This window comes from Anas platyrhynchos, chromosome 1 (genome assembly GCF_047663525.1).
Source record: "Anas platyrhynchos isolate ZD024472 breed Pekin duck chromosome 1, IASCAAS_PekinDuck_T2T, whole genome shotgun sequence".
Classification (NCBI taxonomy): Eukaryota; Metazoa; Chordata; class Aves; order Anseriformes; family Anatidae; genus Anas; species Anas platyrhynchos.
This window is the reverse complement of record NC_092587.1, coordinates 123,178,558-123,195,954: the sequence shown is the minus strand read 5'-3', so window position 1 is coordinate 123,195,954 and position 17,397 is coordinate 123,178,558. Positions and strand designations below refer to the sequence as shown.

The window sequence follows — 17,397 nt, the reverse complement described above, 5'->3', positions numbered from 1 at the left end:
TTTTAGCTCCCCTAAGTTCCTTCAGAATCATGTAGTATCTTCAGTGATCCTAGCAAAACCACATAGATGGAAAACATCTAGTATGTTCTTAAGCACATAAATCTTAGAGCACACAAATACCAAGTGTTCTTGGTTCTTTGTCACCTGGCCTTCTACTACAAATGCTACTACAAAAATGGCAAAGGAAGGCATTACCATAAATTTCCCTGCAAATAAGACCATGAAATTTGGGAGAAAATCTCTTTTAAGTTATTTATTTTTGTTTTGTTCCCATTCATGTAAAATAGTCTTCTTGGTGGTTTTCTATACACCAGTTTAAAATTGTATTTTTGGATTTTTTTATGCTATCTAGCTTTTTTTTTTTTCCGTCTCATCATCAGTGTCTGAATTATACAGCAAATCTTTCTTTTGTTTTCCAAGGACAGGTAAAATGTTTGTAAACTGAGGTCCTGCACTAGTATTCTTCTTTCACTTAAGTGGAAGTGTTTCATTCCTCTGCAAAACAATAACACCATTTCACTATGTTTGATTTTATTTTATTTTTTGAAAACAAAAGCAATTGAGATGCTTCAAATCTTTGTCTTCAATAGATTATGTTTTATTTAAAGGATACAGCTGTGGTTTACTGTGTCAGAAATTCCACTTCACATCTAGGTTGATTTGAGAGGACTTACAGGAGGCTAATGTGTTTAAAAGTCAGCTCAGGTTTACTTCCCACATCATAGTATTATGGCTGAAAAGGCCAGTGAAACAATTATTATAATTTTTCTGGCTGTCATGTAATCTTTGTGTATTCATTTCTCAACACTAATATTCAGGTGCCCAGTTGTCTACTGATACATCTTTTAAAATAGATTTTCTTCAGACAATCTTCTGTGCTGAGGCTGAATTCCCTGTTTGTTTTTTTTTAATCCACTCATCTTCTCCCTACATCTGCTTTAAACATCTCTATTGTCTGGAGTAATGTGGAAAGGAATTAAAAGTAATAAAGTACGATTTATCTGATGTGTGTGATTCTTCAATTCCTTCCACATTATTCTGGACATCCCACTCTTTTAGAAACCCCTTAATTTAAGAACATATTTCATATTACACTATTGTGAGAGGTCAGATGGTGATGTTTATTAGTACCTCACATTTTTTTCCTAAAAATTATTTGTTCCAGTTGTTTCCTAATACATCGTTCAGATACTACTGCTGTTGAAAGACTCTCCTTCTGATATCTTGGTCATCAATCCCCTGCCTTAGGGATGACAAAATCTGATTGGGTCTCTCTATATACTCTTCTTCTTGTGGAAAGCATAGCCCTATTGTCTGGAATAATATGGAAAGAGTCATAGAAACTAAATTATCAAAGGTAAGTCAAAATTTATCTTTAGTGCTTGTAAATGGTATCAGATTGACAACATCTGAAGACTGAAGCTCTGTTTATCCACAGAAAAAAAAAATCAGCAAAATTAGCAATTTTATAAGTTTCCACACTACTAATATGCCTCAAAACTGACAGGTCAGAAAGCTTGTCTGTAGAACTAAGATGTCTGATGTCTGTGACCATTCAGGCATTAAGCACTTCCTGAGACAGCATACACTTTGCAACATGCATTTGCAGAGAATTGGATGGGGGCAAGTATCACATTGAACAGGTGCCACTGATGCATCTTCATATAATGATTTTCAGTTAATGCTATTCTAGAACTCTTAAGGAGAGCTTAGAAGCAGACAGGGAGCAAATCGATTTCCAGTCTTTTGAAAGGTTTCTTCTCACATACAACTGAAAATCATGTGTGTGTGCATGCATGCAATATTTATGCAAATATAGTGATGTTATTTTGCAAGGGCAGTCATTAGAATGTGTCTTATGAGTGCTCTTATATCTAGAAGAAAAAAAGACCTGTGGCAGGCAGAAGATACCTTTTAAAGGGAAAATGCCTTTGCTTGCTGTTCTGTCTCACTCCACCTCCAAAAAAAATGCAAAGGTGTTGCAAAAACACCAAAGAAAATGCAAAAGTTTCTGAAATATTTTAAAACTCTCAAACTGTTTTGAACAATATTAAAGTCTTACACTGGATATATAGAGAGTGCAAATTTTCTGCTTGGTAATTATCAGCAAGAGTGATAGCTGGCCTAAAGAGCATAGAGTATCCATGATTTTACAACCTTTGTTGTCTGTAGACTTAGTTTATCCTGTTACTGATAGTCACCTTACAGATCTTACAGTTGCAACACAGGAAAAATAATATCTATGTGAGTTCATACTCCATTCATTTTGCTGAGCTAAGTGCAGTACTCCTTGCTCAGATAAGTTTCTAGAATAACCTCAAAGTCATCATTTCCTCTTTTGCTCTGACCCCAGTGTAGTAGCTAGTTGTCATGGAGATGACAGCTGCACCAGAAATTAGCTTTTTTAATAGAGTTTCAAACATCTTTGTGTATATATATATATACATACACATACATATGTATGCATTTTTCTCCTGCTTGACTGGACATTTCAGATCTCAACCAGTCAAGTTTCTGCTCATTCTGGGCTTGCTCTTTCATAGGGACATAACTGTGGTCTGCCCACATGACTAAATTATCAGGATCTTGTAATCTGCATTAGAAAGGCTGCAAAACCAAATCATTTTGTGATTATTTTTACTACTTATAATCTAGCAGTAGTATATGACTATATTTTATTAGATTAGCCTGGCCTTTTGTCTCACTTCATTTGCGTTTATGTAGTTCTCATCTTAAATTTAAAGTGAGTATTAACATTTAGTAGCACTGATTTTTCAGCATGCTGTTAAGTAGCATCATTTTAAAAATAGCTACAGCAGCAGTCTGTTGGGTTCTTACACAGCTGCGTAAAATTTTACCTATTGCCAGTCTAGTCCTTCTGCTTAACATCAAGCACTTCATTAATGTGGATTTTTATGGTATTCTGGTTTTGAGCAAGGGCAACGAAGATCCAGTTTATCCACCTGTGATCCAAGTTCTTTAACTTCCAAGACAGGAGAAAGAAGATTTGGGATGGTCTCTTAACTTAAGCTTCTCTCAGAGTTTGTCTTTAAGAGCTCATGTGTTCTAAATAATGTGCAGCCTCACGTGCTGGTGACATAACACTGAATGGCCCCAAGATAAAGCAAAATAGGAAGCTTGAGATAACAAGGTTATAATTTGTCCAATATCCCATAGAAATTAGGAAATAAATCTCAAGAAGCCGTTGTGTTTTTCTTGTTCTGTTAGAAATAATATGTGGGAAAATATTGTAATATGGTGAAGGCTGTTGATAATGAATATTGGAAGGGTGCAGCATAAAAATGCATGTTGTGTTTTGTCTGCAATTTTGTTAAGTGTACTGTTGCAAGCTGTGTTTGCACCTTGTTCGTATTCAGTAGTTAGGTAAGTATTTTTGTATTTCCTAGTGCTGTAGTCCGGAAGAGAGATAAAGGGAGGAAAGGAAATCTAAAAATTGTTGTCTTATATCAAGACACTGCTTTCAAACTTTAGGGAAGCTGATTAATGCTCCATTTCAAGCAAGTATTCTGTTCTGCATATATTTTCAAGTCAACATGAATAATGAAGGATTTTTCTTGCTTATTGATTTCTGCGAAGTAATTTTAACTTGAAACGTTATTTGCTTAAGAGAAAACGGAAAAAAAAATTACTTCTTATACACTCTTGACACTGTAGATTACTTATTTTATACAGCCTGTGATTAATTCAGGTAAGGGGATGCTCAATATATGAAAACCAAAAATTACAAGATTGAAAGGAGCAAGCTGCAACTTCGATTCTTGTTAAAAAAATTCATCTTATTTTGCCCCATTTCATCAGTATTCTGTACATCAACACCAGCACAGCCACGTGGTTGCCCTTGGCTAAGGGCCAGACTCCCACTGGTCACTCAGACATACACACAACTCTTCCTTCTCATCAGGACAAGGACAGAAAATACAGAAGAGCAGACTGCTTACCAGTTACCATCACAGGCAAAACAGACTTGACTGGGAGAAAATCAGTTTAATTTATTGCCAATTCAAATAGGTAAGGGCAACAGGAAAGACAAAAATTAAATCACCTCCCTCCTTCTCCTTCCCAGGCTCCTGACACCCCACCCTGAGCGGCAGTGGGGACTGGGGTCAGCCCATAGTGGTTCCCCTCTGCTGCTCCTTCCTCCACACGCTTTTCCCCAGCTCTAGCTACAGTCCTTCAGGATAAGCCTGCTCCTCCCTTGGTCCTCCACAGGCTGCAGGGTGGGTATCTGCTCCAGGAGCTGCAGGGGAGGAACCTCTGCTCTAGTGTCTGGAGCACCTTCAGCCTCTCTGACCTCAATGTCTCCAGAGCTGTTCCTCACACATTTTCCCCCACTCCTCACACTGCTGTGCTGCATTTTGCCCTTAAATATGCTTTCCCAGGGGCACCACCAGCTTGGCTGATTGCCTCAGCTTCAGCCAGCAGTGAGCCCATCTTGGAACCAGCTCCTACAGACCATGTGCAGCATGGGCCAGCTCCTGCTGCTTCTCATAGAGGCCACCCCTGTAGCCCCCACTGACAGAACCTCAGCACCTGCACCCAGTAATGCTGTTATATTGCTCACATTGCATGTATTGCTGTTAAATATGCTATTTTACAACACAGGAGAAAATGTAGGAGGACCAGTAACTGTTTGCCAAGGACTCATTTTCCTCAGAACAAGATGTACTCTCGGTAGGCCTTCTGTCTGTAGGCCTGTAGTATGAATGCCCAGCAGACACAAGTATGCTGGCAAAAAAAAGAAACCAGAAAATTAGGTCCACTTCTCTGGCAATACATAGTATTTTTTTTAATATGTTCACCTCTGCAGTGCTTATTTCCTAATAACACAAGGTCCCAAGCTGAGAGTGGTGGCATGTAATTACTGTAAACACACATTAAATCAACTTAGGTATCACTTAGTATTTAGGTTTCTCGGTTTCGTTATCTACTTGATCCAGACAACTGTTTCTCCCTGAAGCGTAATGCCTCCTTCAAATAGCTCTGTTTGTCCTTGTGATATCTTGTCTTGCTGTTTTCTTTTGAATAACCACTTTTCTCTTGACTTCCTGGATTCACAACAGCAATTAGAAAGTCCTATAGCAAGGCAGAATCTTCAGAATACATTTTTCCATTCATATGGATTAAAAAAAAAAAAAAAAAAAAAAAAAAAGATTTGAACAAGAGCTTTATTACCACTAATGTTTTGGGTTGTTTTGTTGTTTTTTGTTTGAATGTGTAAGAAAGGTTACACCTGCTCCAAAAGTGCAAATGAGTATGTCTACACCCAGATGCCAGGAAGTTTACCACTGAAATAAACAAGACTTGGGTAAGCCAGGCTGCCTTGTGGTCTTGCATGATGTCTAATATATCAAAAATTTTCACACTGTGGTATGCATACCACTAATGTCACATGAGCAGGTTTAGCAATATGCCTGTACTTTGAACAGGCAGCTGTTGCTTTTTATGTATATGCAGTGCTTGATACAGAGGTGGAAATACTGACGCTTTTGCTGTCACCAATGATGGCACCTTAGGGAAAAATCTTGGGAAATCATTATAGATAAGGTACTTACAGGCACATGGAAAAAAAAAAAAGTTCACAGCAATTTCTTATCCATACTGGATATGTGTACCTTGCCTTTTCATTCCCCTCCCTGACCCCAAGTATCCAAAAGAGAGAGACTTCAGGTTATCAAGGGAGTTAATTCTTCCCCTCATTCTTGTGAGCTTAGAGAATTGCCTTTGAGGTTTATCAGTTAGGCTGAAAAATGGGGCAGAGGAGTATAAATTGTGCATAACCAACAAAAAAAGAATTATTTAGTTTTCCCCAAGTCCGTACATCTTTGTCCACAGTAAATATCCCTCCTCTTTCCCCAGCGATGTGAGGGATAAGCTGGACTACAGCATCTCAATATTTTACTCCCCCTGCGTGGGAACTATTCCCTCACTATCATGTCAGCCTACACTGCATAGACTTTATAGTTGCCAGCCTAGCTTAGTGGCAAGGAAAAATGCCTTTGTCACATGCATATTCCTAACATTTATTTGATAGAGTGAAAACCTCATTGAAATGGAAAAGGTTTAACACAAAACCAGATGAAGTTTGCCAGTGGTGTTGTTTCTCCTTAAGAACAGTACTCTGGAAAAGCTACCATCTTTCTGTCAACTTCTTAATCCTCATAGATGCAAAAAAAGAATGGGGACTAGTTTAAATAGCATAGTGAGGTCATATTGCTGCATTAGGTGGTATAAATGAAGATTGATCATTAATGACTAAGCTAGTGCCAAATAGCCTCCCAGGTGTTTGTTACCAGTGCTGTAACTTAACTAAATCACATTCAGATGGCATGCAGGACAGGCTAGTCAAGAAAGAATCTGCTACAAGACAAAACTCAGTAGAATAAATGATGTGCTAACACGTAAACTCTCCTAGCCAGCACAGTGGTGCTGCTGGCCTTGAATGGAAACTCTGAAGTACCCTATCCTATCTGTAAGCAAGAATTAACTTATGAAAGTGATACAAGCAGTAACAATTTGCTAGTTGTGATTTTTTTTCTTTCGTTGGTGCTTGGTGAAACAAGTGTTATCCAAAGACTTCATTGTTCATTAACTATCAGTGATGCCCTGATCATTCAAAATGTAACTCTTGTACCTTTGCAAGTGCTTTTCAGTGAAAACAAGCATCTTTAGAATGCTTGGGAAACATTTATATAGAGAGATAAAATGGTTGTTGCTTTTATTTGGCTTAATGTGTTACATCGCAATTGAATGAAGTCATTCTAATCAGTTTATCCACCCAGAAGCTTAGTTGATACTAAATATGTTTCATTTCTGTGTGTGTACATTCTCTCCAATGTAAAATCAGTAGAGTACCATTACTGTGTGATGATTGTTGAAAGCACTAGGTGGAACACATCAGAATTATCTTTTTATCTGCAGGAAGATGCTGTTAGCAGCAAATAAGTAAATAACACATTTGCTAGCATTTTGCAGTCTTGCTGGCAGTTTCAGCAGACTGGCTAAGGTTTGGGCAGATCAACAGAGCAGATTATGCTCTTGCATAGTAGATTATGCCCTTGCATAGCAGCTTTTTCAAGTAAGAGGTGTGGGTTAGAATTCTTCTGTATCTTTGTATGTGCTCTCTGGATAAGTAATCCCTGTTTCCAAGGTTGTCCAAATTGGTATTTTTACATCTATGTGCCATGTTCCACTGGGGAATCTTAGTGCTTTTATATAAATGTTGTTTCACATTTTGTGGGGTTAGGGTAGAATATTATTCAATTTGTAAAAGTATAAATCAAGCAAAATAGAATGTAGTGATTTGTCTCACTGGATGCGTTTAATAAATATTTAAGGAAAAAAAAAGGAATAAAAGTTTGATCTATGAAGAAAACTTTGTAAAACTGTTTTAGTTTAATGCAGTGGTATTCTTTATTTACATATTTGACACACATCACTTTGACTCTGTTTTGTTTCTATTTCCATTTAGGACGTGTAGGAACACCTCATTTTATGGCCCCAGAAGTGGTGAAAAGGGAACCTTATGGGAAACCTGTAGATGTTTGGGGTTGTGGTGTGATCCTTTTTATCCTGCTAAGCGGTTGTTTGCCTTTTTATGGAACCAAGGAAAGATTATTTGAAGGCATTATTAAAGGAAAATACAAGGTAAATGACAGTATGCCTGAGTCTTTTTCCAGTGAGATGAACTCCACTTGTAAAATTTCTGGAAGTTGATTTTTGTATTTAGCCTGACTTAAATTTGAAGCTAATAGAAGGCTGCCTATGTTACACAGGGAGAGAGAGGTTTCTCTCCAGTATGTCTTGTTTGTACTGTGTTCTGTATCAATGCTACTAATAAAAATACAGAAATATTTACACAGATGAAATAATGAGTGCCAACAGTTAGCTCCTAATTATACCTTCAGCCGTGAAGTATAACATACTGTATGTGACCTTCACTTTATAGATCATTTATATTTTTTAACCAAATTTAAAAAAAAAAATCATACTGATCATCGTATTGCCTTGATTTAAAACAAAATGCCTGTTATTGTAGATATGTAGTTAGACAGTTTTCTTTTTAGTAAAGTACCATAAATTGCAACTGATTATTCAAAAGGAGCCACTTGCAAGTGAAAGCAAATCGGTGTGCATGCAAAATAACCATGTTTCACAGTGTAGTCATCCTAGAGCCCTTATGGAGAAAAATGTAAAACTTCACTGTTTTTGCTGTTTTGTCTAAGAACACATAATTTTGCTCTCTTTGCATCAAAAGCCATACGTGATCTGTGTATTAACAGAGAATGGGTGGATAGTCAGGCAGTCTCTATCTGCCTGATAGCCTGTAATAGGTTTTATGAAGGCTTTAGTTTGTTTGTTTTCTGTTTTGTTTTGTGTTGTTTTTTTTTATGTGAACTAAAATGGAAGTGACAGCTGTGGCATTGCACTTGGTCAAGAGGACATGTATTTAAATGTTGTGTACCTGGATACAGAAAGATCTCTTCATGACACAAGTTTTTTGATTTCATAGACAGGCAGACATTCCAGTTTTACTCTATGGAAGATTTCTTTATGTCCATCAAACAGCTAAAACCCTTTGGATGCTTACAAGTTAATTTTTCTTTGTTTAAAAAAAAATTGTGGCCAGCACATTGTGTCTTCTCAGTTCCTTTTCTGTTCCTGTTTCCTGTAATGTGCCTATTCAGTGAAAACAGTATAAGGATTTCAAAACAGTCATGCTACACATTTGCAATTACCTTCATTTTATTAGACATGAAAAAGACAAATGGCAACTATAAATGTGGATTTCATCGCCAGGTAATATTCCAAAATGCTCCAATTTAAAGCAAGATTTGTTGTTGTGGTTTTTTTTTGTCACAGACTGGTTTTAAGTAAAATTGACGTTTTAAACGAACAGATAGAAATGTTTTAAAAAGACAAGTTTTAATTTTGAAATTCCTTTTAATAAAACTAGCAATGTGCCATCCAAATAAAACTTAATTTCTTCATAAATCAAAGAAAGTCCTAGAAATAGCATAAGGATAGAATCCTTTGCAATGGTAAGAATTTCCTGTTTTAATATGTTTTTATTGGGTACCCACCCTCTTCAATAGTTGAACACAAATCTGTATATGCACAATATGAAAATATGTTCAAAGTCATCTTTCTTGTTTCATAAAGTTCTGCTCTAAGTGCACAAAAATCCACAATTGCTCAGATTGTTGATCACATCTCAGTATGCTTTCCTGTCTTCATGGCTGAAGATGCTTAAATGTTGAAAGGAATTTATTGCGAAGAGACATTGTCCATGATGTCTGTGGGATAGGACCAGGGAAGTTTGCAACAGGCATTAAATGTCTCCCTTCATACTCAGCATCAGTGGCTTTAACTTGTAAGTTGATAGAAATAGATTGTCGTCCCATTCCTTATAGGATTTCAGGAGTAGGTTTAATTTCTGTGTTTATCATATGCATAGTTAACTGTCAGACAAATCCTAATTACTTTTTTTGTGTGTGGTTTTGTTTTTTTTCTAGTGGTCACTTTTATCTGAACAAAATGTATCATAGGTAGAGAATTATACTGTGATTCTTTAATGCCATGGATATGTGATGCTTTTATGTGATGCAGCTTTCACAGTATTCAAATTTTTATGCCATTTCAAAAGCAACTAATGTTCAATTTTGTGAGTTACTAAAAAGTTTGAAAACTTCTTTTCACATTTATTAAGATACAGTGTTTACAAGTACCAGCCACTCTTAAGTCTCTGTCATTTACCTTCCATAAATAACAGGTTATCACTAATAGTTATCACTAATATTATTTCTTTTTTTCTTGCTTGTAATCAGATGAATCCTAGGCAGTGGAGCCATATTTCTGAAAGTGCCAAAGATCTGGTACGCCGCATGCTTATGCTGGATCCAGCAGAAAGGATAACAGTATATGAAGCACTGAATCATCCCTGGTTAAAGGTAGTAAAACCAGTTGTTCACATATCAGTTTTCTCTTCAAGGGTTAAAAAGATATGTTTGTTTAAGCTTTTAAATTACACATGACGTTTTATAAAATGTGTGATAATATATTTTAAATGTTTTGTGAGACTAGAGCTTGAGTTTTTGGTTATTTCCAAGCTTGAACCCTTGTTTAGCAGCAAGAGCAAACTCGCTTAAGCATCTTGGACAACATCATAGTGTAGGGAGTAGGACTACATAGAAATAAGCTTTAAGAAGGTATTCTTGTGTCTTTCTGTGGTTCTCAAATTCCAGAGGAGTAATTTCTGATCTCTTCTTAGCTCAGTCCTATCCAAATCTCTTTCTTATTATTGCAGCATATAGCAATGCAGTATATTGCTTTCTTACCTTAGATTTCCGAAATTTCTCACTAGAGTGAAGTAACTCCATAGTGGTGGGTTGTTCAAAGGCTGCTGTAACTACATAAAATTACATGGCATCTGGTAATCAAATTGTTTTTCAGTGGTGGCGGAATTTACAAACCAATTTGAGCCAGTGGAAGAGTAGTTGCTGGACAATGCAGATTAACAATAGGAGCAGAAGAATATACACCTAGCTTTCAGCAGTCCGGCTAATAAGTTGCTTTGAGCATTGGAGTTGGAAAAGGATGGTGTGTTGCACATTTGAAAAGTGCTGGTTAAGAGCATTGTATTTTCTTTGGCTGAAACCGATTAATTAATTATTTTTCATTTTTATCCTCTATTTATTTTCCGTAATGTGGGCCCAGGGTATAGTTATATTATCATTAACTTAAATAGGGCACTCGAGTGGAAAGGGTGGGATTCTGGTGTCCGCTCCTGGACTGTTTTACCTAAGACAAGTGTTGACCACACACACACACAAAAATGACATGTACAGGCTGGTATGTTCTTCTCCCTCCAACTAAGTGGTCTAACTACTAGTGAATGGAGTCATTCTTTCACTTCTCTGCTTTCTTTCTGGCTCTGACTCTTGCAGTCCTAACTACGGAATATTTTAGTTTATAAAAAGAGGGCAGGAGTGTGCACCTGTTAGCAATAATAGTTATGGCACTCTTCTGAATACTGGGAACTGCAGGTTTGAACCTCTCCGCACAAAAGGGGCTAAAGTTCTGTCTGTTCATCAGGGGCATGCATACTGAATCAAATAGATGTAGAGCTTAGGGATATGGTTTAGTGGGGACTGTTAGCGTTAGGTCAGAGGTTGGACTCGATGATCTTGGGGTCTCTTCCAGCCTAGAAATTCTGTGATTCTGTGAAATGTTTCATAGAGCTTAGGATTGTACACCACATTTGGGAATCCTAAATGATCGCACTCCGGTAATTGAGTCTGTGGTAAACACAGGTGACCTGTCTTTGCCTGTAATTTGACTTTTTCTCATGTTGTGTCATTTAGATGACAAAGCGAGAGTTTTGATGAGGGTTATTTAAGCAGAAGAAAATGCCATCTATATTGTTTGAGAAACTAACCTACTTAGGTTTTTTTTTTTTAAGTTCATTCTGTAATGTAAATGTGCGGATTCTGCTTATATTACATGTTTATTGTCTGTGGTCTCTTGCTGGTCTTGCCCTTATTTGTTGAAAGACAAGAAGAGAGAAGATTTACTTTAAGACAGTCTTTCTTCCAAGCTTAGGATGGCTTTCTGTCAATCAGTTGTCTCTTACTTTTGCCAAAGATGAACTGCCTTTCCTGTTGACTCAGAATTTTCTTCTAACCATTTTATAGATAGCAATCACATACAATATGGGATAGAGGCATTTGGCACCATACAGAGATTGTAATACTTCTGCCAGTGATTTCACTCTGATTCAAGAGGTTCATATGATAAACATTTGCATTAAATTAATAGGTTTATATAGCCTCTGTGATGATTTGGGGCAAGGGAAGAGAGTACTCAGTTGCTTCAAGTTCTCTTCCCATTGCATGCTATTTATTGGCACCTTCTTGGTCTGCATTTACAGTGGTGAATTCTTCATGAAAGCTAGCACCTGGTGTCAGCAGCCATCAAGCTGGCATTTCCTGCTCTGTTGTGCAGACACCCCATATCCCAAATTTAACCCAAGTATCAGGAACTCCTTAGGAGAGTGCTTGTACATGTTGCTTCGCCAGGATTTGTGTGCCCACGCTTTGTGCTTGCCAGCTTCAAAATTCAATGCTAGCCACAGACTAACTTTTACAACATAAGAGTAAAAAACAAGGCTAGGGTCTCACTACAAAGTGGGAAACAAAATCACGAAGCAAAAATATCCCTGGCCCCAAGTTAAGGATTCTTTCAAAATACTTTAATCCCTGTCAGTTCCTTAAAGTTTACCTTAGTTTGCACCAAAACTTCATTCTTCTTATGATACTTAGTAGCTGATGAGTTTCTTGCCTAGTATGTTAATGTTAAGATAATATTAGGATCTTGTATTTAATCCTTGTTTTGTTCTGTTTTGGTTTTTGTTTTAAGGAGAGAGATCGCTATGCATACAAGATTCATCTTCCAGAAACAGTAGAACAATTGAGAAAATTCAATGCAAGACGAAAACTAAAGGTAAAATGAATGTAGTGTTAAAACAGCATAGTTACATAATTTGAATTTCAAGTGATATTTTATTAATTTTAAAAGCATCGAAAGAAATCTGTACTGTAAAGTCGGCACTAAAAAAACAAAGTTGAAACTGATCTACAATGTTTCATCACAATGATGTCTTATTAGGGATGTTCATCCCTTCTTAGTTCATTCTTTTCAAACTAAATTCCAGTGCAAATTGTCTGGTATCAGCCAAGGTGTGCATGAGGTCTTCTCCTTACACTAATTCAGTAATTCTCCATAATATGAAATACTGGAGGGGAGTGAATAGTGGGTTCTGTTATTACTCTGTTAAGTTTATGGTAAAAGAAACATACTAATGTTAACTACTTTTCTTCAAAGATAGCAAAGATGTCTTCTTCAGTTTATCCCCTATACACAAGATTATTTCTCAGACAGATTGGAAAGAATGTTAACATTTTAGCCCAAAACAACATGATTTTCCTTCAAAACAGTAAACTAGTCCTGTCTTGGAAAGGCTAACAGAAACATTTTTTAAATACTCTGAAAGGTTGGTAAAACTTTAACAGAAACATGCAGCATTACAACTTGTGAGCTATTTTAGAATTTGTAATAAAACACAGAACCATATAAATAGATACTGAGTTGCTGTTTTGCTAAAGTTTAAGATAGCTGCAAAAGCAAGTGATAATTAGGATGCAACAGTTGCTGTAGTTTATGATAGCCCTTTCTCTTAGGTGGTTTGTATGTCACTTTCATTAAAATGTTAGCTAGTACCTTTTAGAATATGATCCGTTTTCCTGCTGTAGGTCTTTCCCAGATTTCTTCTGGGGGAAGCCAGTATGTTTATTCCCTAGAGAGCATCTATATGTGCAGTTTGTTTTCTGCCATTTGTTCTACAAGTGCTACCAAAGCACTGTTCTGCACAATGTTTCTTGAAATTGTGTTATCCAGTTTGCATATACAAACCATTAAAAACTTGAGTGGATAAACTGTACTTTACTTGTACAAGTAAATATATGTTAGAGCAGATGACCATTTTCTAGCTTTGTAATTTCCCATGTAACACTCATTCAGGCAGCCTGAGATTATTATTATATCGTATAGATATCTCATGGATGTCAAATGTACCGATGCTGTCAGGGTCAGATCATGAGAATTTGTCAAATAAGAATGTATTGCTTGGTCTTAAAGACTAGATTTTATACTTGCTAATCCATCCAGTCCAGGTAAGAGGAAAAGATAAATACAGTAGTTATTTAGTTTACTTTGTACTGTGGATATCTATGCCTCATGATTATTACTTTAAATAAAACCTTCTTTATTTTTTCTTGAAGTCTTTTTCCCTGTTGGAAAAAAATGCTGTTTCCTCTTTAAAGAAAATATATATAATAGAATGTTAATATAATAGATAATACAATGTTAATTAAGATACTAATACTAACAACTGAATCTTTTAAAAATTTCTGACAGAAATTTAGAATTTTTCTTGTCATTTATAACAGCACACCACATAACCTGTGCTTACTTGGGGAGTCTACTAGAGGTCCCATTCCACCTTCCATCACCCCAACTTTTTATTGTAGCCTCTGCACAGCGTTTTTTTTTCATCCCTGACAAATAAGGGTAATAGCTATGTACTTCTGCTTGATGTTTTTAAAATAATATATATATTAGACTCTGGAATTTGTTGAACTGTAGGGAAAAAAATAATCTGTTCCTTTTTTAGCTGTCCTATCTAGGACCTTTGTCTTCTTCATGAGTTTGTATGCTCCTTTTATCTTCTTTCTACCAAACATTCTGCTTCAGAAGTTTACATAAAATTAAAGATTTTTATAAAACCTGATGCAAATTTGAAGTTACAATATAATTGGACATTAGCTCCATAGAGTTACAGTATGTGCTGTCTAATGTTTGGAGATAAAACTGTAAAACATGCTGGATTTGCAGACAAGAGTTGAAACTTCTCTGGGCATTAAGATTTCTGTTTTATTCATGACTACTCTCTAATTGTTAGGCGTATTTAAAATTTCTGCCCAAGTTACCTGGTGCACTTAGTGGAAACTTGCAAAGTACCTGTTGCTTTTAACAGAAATGTCCTGCCAATCACAGTGCTCAGAAATGTATCTAAAAAGATTTTTCCTGTCTGTCACCCCATAAATAAACTTGGACGAATTCTGTTACTTCAAAATGTTTTATTATAGAAAGTATGTATCTGTTTGGGGGAAGAAAATTCTACCATTATTTGCTAACTTTATGTAAGTTTCACACCTCAACCTATCCTGAATTTGGCTTTATGTAGATAAACTAGGATTTGTGGAGATTTTTAAGGACCTTTGTCAAATTCTTTTCTGCTTTCTAGAGTCCAAGGGATTCTCCTTGTGTTCTTCAAGCATGAATAGTATCCATTGCAAGTGTGTAAAGATCCAAATCTAAAAAAATTCAAAAAGAAGTGCATTTATAGTCTAAGTATCATATTGCTTTCAGATAAACCCTGTCCATTGCATAGACCTGTATATATTGACATGGTTTAGCACCTGCCTCTGTAAATTAAATTGTAATTATTTCAATTTACAATTTTGATTTCACTTGTACAAATTAACATATAATCTGAGCAAAATATTTTTATTCTTCAAGCATTTTATTTGATTGTTTAGCATCTTTGGAAACTGATTTAAATTTGACCTTCCATAATGGATGACTATTCTTTTTTCTATATCATTTAACATTGAGAGACTGAGTTCTGAGTTACTTTTTATCAAAGAGGATTTTAAAGTGCTTTCCCTTAAAGAACTGCTTTCATGAATCCCCTCACAAAGCATGTAGTTGCTGTTCATTAGTTTATGACCAGCTCTTTTGTTAGGTATGGTTACCGATAATATTAAAGCGGGTGAAGATTATGAAATTTACTTACTCTTCACCAAAAAAGGTGTACACACAAGAAAGCTTGAGAGGTTGAGTGACTGAGGGTGTCTGGAAATGTTTCATTAACCTTTTTTGTGTAATTTAGACTTTGTGGGTGTTTTTATTCAGGGGGCAGTACTAGCAGCAGTGTCAAGCCACAAATTCAATTCCTTCTATGGTGACCCCCCTGAAGAGCTGCCAGACTTCTCTGAAGATCCTACCTCCTCAGGTATTTTAGCAGAAAGTATATTTACTGCAGTCTATCTGTCTTAATTCTGTACTGACTAGAGTACCAAGTATTTATTAGTTTCTCATGATCTCATAAACTTGCATAGTAAGTTAACCTTTAAATGTGAACCATACGTATATTTCAGTCATAATGGTGTTAGTGACAGGAGAAAGTCAAGAGAACATTTCTACAGAGCTTTAAGATTCTACAGAAATCGTCTGAATTTTTATTTGATGTATATGTATTTAATTACCAATAGCACCATAACCTCATATATCTCTTTATGTTCCTTCAGTGTAAAAGCATATTGAATTTTTGTCCTGAATTCTTAGGCAGAAGCAAGGTTCTCATACGCTAGTAATAGTTATTTACAAAAAGAAACCACTGTATACCAGAGACTCTTGACAGTGTTGGAGAACAGTATGATTAAGTGGTCTCCTCTTTAAAGCGGGCTGGGCAGTATTTCTGGCATTATAAGCCAGATCCCTGAATCTTCAAGAGAAGAGGGACAACACATATTGTTCTATGGGCATGTAGCTAGGCCTTGGGCAGGACTGTAACACTGCTTCTAGCAGTACTTTTGTCCTCAGCCCATAGTCGGGTATTTAAATCACCTGGTAGTCCCTTGATTAAAACAGTCCTGTCATAATGATGTATCTTAATTTTCATATAGTGTTACTTTCAAAATCTGCAATCCAAAAGCACGTGTTGGCCTAACTGTTCTAAAATAATGATTAAATGAATTTGTAAGAAAATCTAAGGCTAATATAAGTCTTTTTTGTTTTTCTAAACAACTAAATAGTACTGGCAGAATATTTGAGCTAAGAATGCGTGTAACTATAAAGCTTTCTTTACTAGAAGATTATTTCAGAACTCAATTACATGTGCTGAACTACTGTGTGCTAATGAATTCTCTAAGTGAGAATATTACTTGCTGGCTGCAAATGTTAAGTATTGCTTTTCTCTTCTTTCATATGAGCAAGTCATCTTCATGAATTATTTCAATGTCATTAATATACAAATTCAGGGATATTTTTGTTGAAATTCTGAAATTTTATTTCTTGGAATTCAAGTTTGAGTACAAAGACTTTTGTTTAAATACAAAGACTGCTTAGTGCTTAAAGATGCTCACTTCTCATAAATTCCATTGAAATGAACGGGGATCTCAGATCATTAACTGCAAATGGGCAATTACTGCCTCATAGCTTAACTTCTGGCAGCCAGCTTTGGCATAATTGATGTAACTGTATATAGTTTTAAAGAAAATAAGTTGATTTGACTTCACCCAGAGTTACTTTTCAGTGCTTTAATTTTCGTTTCCAGCTACTTCCTCCATTTCAATAAAATGAATAGGCCACTGACATGATTGGCAGTGGTAACTTTCCTAGTCTAAAAACTGCTGTTCCTCTTTCCAGTTTCAGTCTCACATCAACAGGACATGTGTCTTCCTCATGAAGTGATGTAATTGCAGGCATCAGTGTACAGCAAGGGTACATGGTCTATTTTTTTCTGCTCACAGAGCACATGAATCCAGTACATACATAAATTCTACAGAATATCTGTGCTAGGTCCATTATTGCACTGTGTTTACCTCTGAAATAACTGAAACAATAGCTTGGATTTCTTAGAAAAGCTTTATAATTCTCTAAAATAACATTGTCGATCTTACTGATGGGAGATCACAGTGATCAGGAAACCATTTCTAGAGAGTGCTTTTCATGGTGTTTTCCCTTACTAACTACACT

General features: G+C 36.1%; 1 protein-coding gene across 13 annotated transcripts in view; it reads left to right on the top strand.

Moving 5' to 3' along the window:
• CASK (calcium/calmodulin dependent serine protein kinase) overlaps positions 1–17,397 on the top strand; it is a 220,612-nt gene that overhangs the window by 133,076 nt on the left and 70,139 nt on the right. For 12 of the 13 annotated variants that reach the window (XM_072027795.1, XM_072027786.1, XM_072027779.1 and 9 more), the window contains exons 7-10: positions 7,490–7,665; positions 9,846–9,968; positions 12,436–12,519; positions 15,553–15,652. In XM_072027795.1, the coding sequence (XP_071883896.1) occupies positions 7,490–7,665; positions 9,846–9,968; positions 12,436–12,519; positions 15,553–15,652 (483 nt within the window). Of the gene's footprint in view, positions 1–1,219; positions 1,358–7,489; positions 7,666–9,845; positions 9,969–12,435; positions 12,520–15,552; positions 15,653–17,397 lie in introns of those variants that run through there. The other variant, XM_021267505.4, reaches the window with a different exon arrangement.